The sequence below is a fragment of the Lepisma saccharinum genome, chromosome 21 (genome assembly GCF_977018435.1).
Source record: "Lepisma saccharinum chromosome 21, izLepSacc3.1, whole genome shotgun sequence".
In the NCBI taxonomy this organism is placed as follows: domain Eukaryota; kingdom Metazoa; phylum Arthropoda; class Insecta; order Zygentoma; family Lepismatidae; genus Lepisma; species Lepisma saccharinum.
In genome coordinates this window covers 12,980,187-12,989,727 of record NC_139249.1, presented here as the reverse complement: position 1 = coordinate 12,989,727, position 9,541 = coordinate 12,980,187, and the positions used below count along the sequence as shown (strand labels likewise).

Sequence of the window (9,541 nt, the reverse complement as noted above, 5' to 3'; positions counted from 1 at the left end):
CAGAGATGAGTGGTAATCTGTATTTAACCTCTTGTCAATTACTCTAATCACCATCCATCCTCCGTCGTTGCCTTGTAACGATACCTGGTGGATCCCACTTTAAACCAGGGACCTGTAACGTAACGCAATTCATTGGTATTTGTCACCGTTCCGCGTTATTTCCGTACCGGGTACCGCGTACCGGCCCAAGTGCTGTGGACCGTTCCAAGGAAAATACCAGAAACTCTTGGTAAGGCGAACAGTAACGCTTCTGCTATACCGTTCCGTTCGTACCCGATAGTGCTTCGGGGACGACAGCTTTGGGTACACAGAGTGGAACGTTAAAATACCCGTACCAGAAAGCATGGAACTTGTTCCTTATCTGAATGCCGGTTCCGTTACGGTACGTACCTCTCCTTAGAATCATACCGGTACAAATTCATGATGGGTATATCTGAACTTTAGGATCGGGTACAATTGTAACAAAACCTATTTTCAACAAATCAAATGGGTATTGAATGGATCAGAAAATATATGTCACGTAACTCTTCATTTTAAAACTTTCATTGTTGAATTCTTGAAAAATCGATAAGAACTAATATTAATTGAGGTTGTAGGCAATAAAATATAAATTGTATATATATAAATAAATATGGAATCGTGAGATTTGTTATTAATAATGTTACTTTTATATAACCAATACACGTAATATTGGGTGCAAGGTGAACATATTTAAAAAAATATATTTTCAAGCAAGATATTGAAAGTTCGACATGATGATAGTTTATGTAATTAGAATATTACTAACTAATAATACATGTGGAAAAAAGGGAAAGTTAATGTACGCCATATTGAGAAATGTTACCATCTAAGTTACAGATCTGAAATTCGGGTTGACCTGGCATTGCCAATCAAAATGATTTTGGTAAAACTAGAAATTAGACGCCATATTGAAAAATGTCACTTCTTAAGATAGAGAAGTGAAATTCGGTTTGGTGGTAGATCTTGCTAATTAGTGCATGTTAAATCAACATGATTGTGGAAAACCGGAAGTTGATGGACGCCATATTGAAAAATGTTACTTCTTATGATAGAGAAGTGAAATTTGGTTCGGTGGTAGATCTTGCTAATTAGTGCATGTTAAATCAAAATGATTGTGGAAAACCGGAAGTTGATGGACGCCATATTGAAAAATGTTACTTCTTATGATAGAGAAGTGAAATTCGGTTTGGTGGTAGATCTTGCTAATTAGTGCATGTTAAATCAACATGATTGTGGAAAACCGGAAGTTGAAGGACGCCATATTGAAATACGTTAATTCTTAAGATATAGAAGTGAAATTCGGTTTGACGGTAGCTTATGTGAATTAGAGCATGGCAAATTGACATGATTGTGGATAACCGGAAGTTGATGGACGCCATATTGAAAAACGTTACTTCTTAAGATAGAGAAGAGAAATTCGATTTGGTGGTAGATCTTGCTAATTAGTGCATGTTAAATCAACATGATTGTGGAAAACCGGAAGTTGATGGACGCCATATTGAAATATGTTACATCTTAAGAAAGAGACGTGAAATTCTGTTTGACGGTAGCATATGCTAATTCGTGTATGGCAAATCAACATGATTGTGGAAAACCGGAAGTTGGTGGACGCCATATTGAAAAATGTTACTTCTTATGATAGAGAAGTGAAATTCGGTTTGGTGGTAGATCTTGCTAATTAGTGCATGTTAAATCAACATGATTGTGGAAAACCGGAAGTTGATGGACGCCATATTGAAAAACGTTACTTCTTAAGATAGAGAAGTGAAATTCGATTTGGTGGTAGCATACGCTAATTCGTGTATGGCAAATCAACATGATTGCGGAAAACCGGAAGTTGGTGGACGCCATATTGAAAAACGTTACTTCTTAAGATAGAGAAGTGAAATTCGATTTGGTGGTAGCTTATGGGAATTAGACCATAACAAATCAACATGATTGTGGAAACGCGGAAGTTGATGGACGCCATATTGAAAAATGTTACTTTTAAAGAAAGACATGTGAAATTCGGTTTGACGGTAGCATATGCTAATTCGTGTATGGCAAATCAACATGATTGTGGAAAACCGGAAGTTCATGGACGCCATATTGAAAAACGTTACTTCTTAAGATAGAGAAGTGAAATTCGGTTTGGTGGTAGATCTTGCTAATTAGTGCATGTTAAATCAACATGATTGTGGAAAACCGGAAGTTGATGGACGCCATATTGAAAAATGCTATTTCTTAAGATATACGAGTGAAATTCGGTTTAATGGTACTAACTTAAGGGAATTAGAGCATGACAAATGAACATGATTCTGGAAAACCTGAGTTTGATGGAATGCATATTTAATTTTTAATAAATAAAAACTAAATCGACACTCAAATGTATTTCTTTTTCAACATGGCGTCTATCACCTTCCAGTTTTACAGACAGCATATGCATTGTCCATGTTCGAATTAGCAAGCGCAATAATCTAACCGAATTTCACTTCTTCATCTTAATAAAATGCATTTTTCATTATGCCGTCCATCGACTTTCGGTTTTATAATATCATATAAATTCACCATGTTCTAATTAACATCAGCAACCACCAAAGGAAAGAGGAATATTGAAGTAATTTTTTCCCGTTAACATCCGGTTTTCCCTAATCATGATGATTTCAAATGCAGTAATATCCATAATATCATAAAACCGAATTTCAGTCCTCTATTTGAAGAAATAACGTTTTTAAATATGACATCCATCAACATCAGGTTTTCCAGAATTATGTTGATTTGCCAGGCTCTAATTCCCATAAGCTACCATCAAACCGAATTTCACTCCTCCATCTTAAGAATTAACGTATTTCAATATGGCGTCCATCAACTTCCGGTTTTCCACAATCATGTTGATTTGCCATGCTCTAATTCCCATAAGCTACCTTCAAGCCGAATTTCACTTCTCTGTCTTAGAAAATAACTTTTTCAATATGGCGTCCACCAACTTCCGGTTTTCCACAATCATGTTGATTTGCCATACATGAATTAGCATATGCTACCGTCAAACCGAATTTCACGTCTCTTTCTTAAGAAGTAACATATTTCAATATGGCGTCCATCAACTTCCGGTTTTCCACAATCATGTTGATTTAACATGCACTAATTAGCAAGATCTACCAGCAAATCGAATTTCTCTTCTCTATCTTAAGAAGTAACGTTTTTCAATATGGCGTCCATCAACTTCCGGTTTTCCACAATCATGTCAATTTGCCATGCTCTAATTCACATAAGCTACCGTCAAACCGAATTTCACTTCTATATCTTAAGAAGTAACATTTTTCAATATGGCGTCCATCAACTTCCGGTTTTCCATAATCATGTTGATTTGCCATACACGAATTAGCATATGCTACCGTCAAACCGAATTTCACTTCTCTATCTTAAGAAGTAACGTTTTTCAATATGGCGTCCATCAACTTCCGGTTTTCCACAATCATGTTGATTTGCCGTGCTCTAATTAGCATAATCTACCTTCAAACTCAATTTCACTTCTCTACCTATTTTAAATTTATTAGGGCCTACTGCACATGCCTCCTAGTAACAGGTTGCCTGAATGACGAATATCGACCTTCTGCGCAGGTCGTTGTAATTAGTATAATATGCATGAGCTTGTTGAAACTAATTGTTTCTATTGTTAATAGTTTGCCAGAGTGACGGTCTTCAAAATTTTTGCATAGCTGATACCATTATTAACAAATTAATGAAAGATAAACTAGATAGCATTTATACATATTTTTCGGATAAATAAAATCCAGAAAGATCACGAATTACTTTTTTCTAAAGTTATTATAATTAGTTTTAAACAAAGAAGTGTATATTTATCGGTATTCCATTTTCTGCTGTGGAATTTTGATTGACAGTAAACTGTTATGATACGTACTGTAAGTTCCTGTTACAAATGTTACCCGCTTCATCCATTTCTATCCACGTACCGGTATTTTAATAACAAGCGCTGGTCATAGTGCTTCAGTACCGGTTACCTACTTGTGGTTCCATTTCGTACCCGGTAGCCACCGTTCAGGTACAGTATGTACGGGTACGATCGTACCCGTTCCATCCGAGACCCGTTCCACTCAGTACCTGAAGCGAATGGGTCGTTGAGTAACGGTACGCCTAATTTACCCAGGTTGTAGGTAGGTCCAATCTGTCCGGTACTGTGTGGAACGCCAATGCCATTGTAACGCATATCGATAGTTCCGTTCGTAACTTGACAGCGTTACAAGTTGGGTTACGTTACAGGTCCCTGCTTTAAACTGTAGATCCAGTCCCGATTAGCTTATCTGTACGTAAAATTCATTCATCCTCGCTGTCAATACTAAGTAATTAGGTATAAAAGATGCATAAAATACAACAAAGCGTGTTAGGCAGTTAAAATATTAAAACTGAATTAATAAATTATAAAATATAATTACTGCATGCTAATTTATAAGAAATTATAGCATTTTAAAATTTTTTTGTTCCTTAATGGGAAAATAACTAGTAGCTTATTTCTTCTGTTCATTCTCATTTTAACAGATTTGTTTTCTTGGATAAATAAAATTGAACGTGTAAATTAAAAGGTTTACATGTGCAGGAAGCGGAAGAGCAACTCGATCGAGTATCGTGGTGAGACAAGATGACTTGGCACATCGTTTCAACTCGTGAATGAGAATGCATATCTTGTTCGTGATTTGATTTCAAGTTAAAAACACCTGTCAGGTCTTGTTCGCTTATCGATTTCAAAGCATAAATCGGTATCGTTACTCCAATGAGACGAGATTCTCGGACAGTACATTTTACACAGAGTGTCTCTCATCATCTCACCAACTTTGGAAGGGTTGGCCCTGTTTTCATTGCGATTTTGTAATGCCCTGCTACTTGTGAAACTGATTCACTTCCAACAATTTCAGTCGCCTCTGTGGAGGAGTGGTTAGAACAGTGCGCTAAGAGGAATCTCGGAATTGAGTGTCACTTCATCAATTTCATTATATCATCATTGATTTTCATGTTCGCGATTAGCCAAAGTGGCAGAAGAGCAAAGCCTGGGCAAAAGTGGTATCCCGAGCCGCTATGTGTTTCCACCGAATATCGGCCTCAGGATTCCCTGCCCTCGTGCCGCGATGTGCTAACCACTCCGCCACGGGGACCGGCCCTCCCCATCACATCTCTGTTTTACACTAAAGGCTATGATTGAATATGAATTTAAAATTTTGTGTGCGTCACTTAGGCTATTTTGCACCCTTCACTTTATACGGGATCCAGCCCCTTACCAGAACTAAAATAACATAACTGTAATGTCTTGTAGTAACTAAAATATTAAAATAATCTGACCGGTTAAAAGCTGAGGCTGTAAAGGCACTCTGCACACATAAGGACAAAACACAGGACAACACACACACGCACACATTCCTACGAAAATTATACTGGCCGTAGGTATAGACGCCAGAGCCTCGTTAGTCTGAAAAATGCAGTCCAGGGTGTACTATGTGGAAGTGAGGTTGACAATTGGGTGTATTACGTGGAAGGATCATCCCTTACATCCCTTAAACTATATTTCTCGAGACCCTTGATGTGCTAACCACGCCGGCATACATTATAGAATACTTGAGTTAGTTTTGTCAATATTAATTTTATTGATTGCATTTTTGTTTTGCAATGATTTTGCGCACTGAATTTTCATATTTATCTTTGCTTTTCATTTGTGTTTTACTTTTATTTTGTATATAATGCTGTGTTTCTATTGGTGTAAATTTGTGATTCGTCTCTAATAACGTTATCATTTCAATGTGATTTAAAATGTAATCTTCTAATCTCACGTGTATAATATATAAGTATATGTATGTACACATGCATACAGAGAGAAAGAGAGGGAAATTGCATGATATGATCGTTAGAGGGGAAATCCCCACCGTTCCCCGCATAATTTCAAATTTGTTCCTTGTATTACACAAAATATATTAAATTAATGTTATAACAAATTGAATATCTATTATAGATCGGATTATAAGAAATTATGTATAACTGCGTGTGTGAGCGTGTGTTTGTCTCTCAGGTTCTTTATTAAAAAATCAGAAAAACAGAACATAATGTAGTATTCAAATATAAAAAGACCTTCATTTCACGAGTCCACTTATAATTAATTCATTATCATGTGGTTTGTTCTATTAGGTAATTCTTAACTGAATATAAAAAATTGTAAGTTATAATTTTTGTTTTAATACATGTTTGTTATTTTCACTAAAGGTTTATCATTTGAACTTGTGCTTGCTGCTTGTATTACGTCATTTTTGGATTTGGAGTAACAGAAAACAAAAGGTGTTTATTGTCTTTGATCTTGCTTTAGAAAATAATGATTGGTTGATTGATTTGAATTATTTTACTTCGCCTTTCTGTCACTTTTTTTGGGTAATCGCGAAGATCAGGATGAGTAATGAGGTGTACTAACCACTCCACCATGGAGGCCGGCGCTTTAGAAAATAATTAAAAGTAACAATCGCTTTCCACACTAAGTATTTTGTGTTGCAAATTATAAATTACTGCCTCCCTTTTCTGATTCACTTTAATAGCATAGTGGTTAACGCTGTCGTGTATTAAAATGGTTTGCTTGGCAAAAATTGTTATAAGTCCACTTTTATGCTCCAATAGGCTAATCGGGTCTCCCCGATGGCGTAGTTATAACGTCGCCGGTAATCAAGGGGTACCGTGTTCAATACAAAGTGGAGGTTCGGATCCCACTTTAAACTGTAGGTCCAGTCCCGACTATCCTATCTGCACATAAAGTGGACTTAAACAATAACAACTCAAAATAGGCTAATCGGAATATTGTAATCAAGAGGTCTGTGCCTAACACCTTCCCAAAATCTTTACAAGACTCCCCTAATATTTTTTACTAACATTTAATTTCTTGTAATTTTAGCGCTAATGGTTTGGCCGAACTTGAAACTACAGGACAAATTTGTTGGCTGTTCTTCGCTGCCCGTCATGGGCTGAGGTTGCGCGCTCTCTCTCTCTGCAAACAACACTTGCGAGTCGCGAGCTCGCGAGTCGACTCTTTCCTTCGTTCAAAGAGTCGCTAAAGTGTGCCACGACTCTTTGAACGAAGGAAAGAGTCGACTCGCGAGCATGCTCCTTCCCCTCTCATCGTACACGGCACGTTTCAGCCAGCTTTACGGGAAAAGGAACAGAGAGGACCCCCCTCCCTCTCCTCTCCAGTCCCCATTTGCTGCCCGCAGAATCGACTTGCTTTCTTTAAAAAATTCCGACCGCCAGGCGAGTATACACTTGCGCATGCACCTTCCTCGCAAAATTCGTGGAAAGGAGAGGGAATAATGGAATAATAGTTGCTTGGCGGGCGGAGGAGTCGTGGCACACATACGACTCTTTGAACGTGTCGTTCAATTCTGGTGAACGAGTCGTTCACCGCTCACAAGAGAGAGTCGTTACTTTTGAACGACTCGTTCACGAACGACCCATCACTACCCTTGTGCTTGACCTTGAGCAATGTGTTTTTAGTGTGTGGTTGATATCTTTGACTTTTCCGGAGTTTTGATGTAATATTTCACCATCCAAACATAAGGCCTACAACTAGAAGGTTAGTATTTACTCACTTCTGTCTAAATTTTGTATAATCTTGAGAGATTCAGCAAACATTATTAAGTAGTTATAGTCACGTTGTTTCAGAGGGTGAACGCACAGAATCGCCATATTGAACATGCGACTGGGTTGCCTAATTTCGGATGCTACACGGGTACCTAATTCCGACTATCCGAAATTGTGCACCCTTTCTAAATACTCATGATGTGTTATTTATTTCACAGATGCCTGGACGAAAAAGGAAAAACTGGTCCCAAGAAGCAATGAAAAATGCTATCGAAGCGGTGAAGAAAAAAGAAATGGGATTTCTAAAAGCATCTAAAGTATTTAAAGTTCCAAAATCCACTCTTTTGGATTATGTAAAGAGTGAAAATGTTGATGAGCGATTGTCATCATCAATTGGCCGGAAGTGTGTACTTGGCAGTGAGCTAGAAGAGGAACTTTCAGAATATTGCAAGGTGATGGATGAACGTTTCTATGGATTAAGGAGACGTGACATCCGAATATTAGCGTACCAGAGCAGTGCGGAATAATGTTCATCATCCATTCTCAGCAACGAAAGGTTTAGATGGAAAGAAATGGTTGCGACGCTTTTTAAAAAGGCATCCTATGCACTCATTCAGAAAGCCAGAGCTGATTTCGTTAAGTAGGGTTAAGAATTTTACCAAAGAAAAGATCTCGGCATTTTTTGATATTCTTCGACCAGAACTACAAAAGGTGACATTTAACCCCACAAAAGTTTTTAATGTTGACGAAACTGGAATCTGTGTAGTTCAGGGTACTCCGTCTCAAGTCCTGAGTATCAAAGGCAAGAGGCAAGTAGCTCGACTGTCTTCAGCAGAGAGAGGTTCGCTAATCACAATTGTGACGTGCATGAGTGCAGTAGGAACGTTTGTCCCTCCACCGATCGTCTTCCCACGTGCCAGGATAAAGCCTGAGCTGCTGACTGGAACGCCACCAGGGACGGTATCAGCCTGTCATCCATCTGGGTGGATACAAACCCATATTTTTACTCAGTGGTTTGAACATTGTATTCCAACAGTCAAGCCATCAAACGAAGATCCGGTGGTTCTTATTTTAGACGGGCACTATTCCCATACAAGAAACTTAGACATAGTGTTGTTAGGAAGACAACATGGAGTACACATTGTGTGCCTCCCACCACATTCAAGCCACAAATTGCAACCCCTCGATGTTAGTTTCATGGGTCCCTTCAAAAAGTACTATTCACAAGAAATAGATTTGTGGCTTGATAACTACCCATTCAAAGCAGTGTCAATGTTTCAAATTGGTGAAATATTCGGCAAGGCATATGTAAAGGCAGCAAACATGCAAACTGCTATGAACGGTTTCAAGAAATGTGGAATATCACCCTTTGATCCCACAGTTTTTAGTGACGCTGATTTCTTACCAGAACAGCAGACTAGTGGAGGAAACACTCCTGCACATGTCTCGCCTTTCGACCTTCGGCCTCCACCAACATTGCCATGCTCCTCCACGATCAGTAGACAAGCTGGCAAAGCAGCTGTGATTACTGCATCTCCTTATCAGAAGGAACTAGTTGAAAAAAAAGGATCAAACAAGCGAAACATGCAGCAATAAAACAATGAAATGTAAGAGAGCTATTTTCAGAGAAGAGAAAAATGACGGAGGAAAGAGAAAGAAGAAACCAGCTGTCTCAAAAAGATCGAGAAAAAGCAAGCCAAAATCGATTGATAAGGATTCATCCGAGGATGAGGGAAGTGTCTCCGAAGAATCTATCCAACTCGTTTCCACAGACGACGAAGACAGTGCAGATGAAGAATGTATCTATTGTTCCGTTCCCTACCGTGAAGATACATCTGGAGAAGATTGGATAAGATGTGTGCAGTGCCTCAGATGGGTCCACGAGATGTGTGCAGGAACAGACAAGAATGAATGGAAGACT

General features: G+C 38.4%; 1 protein-coding gene across 1 annotated transcript; it reads left to right on the top strand.

The window, feature by feature from the left end:
- The first annotated feature begins 8,223 nt into the window (after positions 1 to 8,223).
- Positions 8,224 to 9,216, top strand: LOC146004456 (uncharacterized). The gene has a single exon (XM_083143311.1). The coding sequence runs from the start codon at positions 8,224 to 8,226 to the stop codon at positions 9,214 to 9,216; it is 993 nt and encodes a 330-aa protein (XP_082999437.1).
- Positions 9,217 to 9,541: the final 325 nt, after the last annotated feature.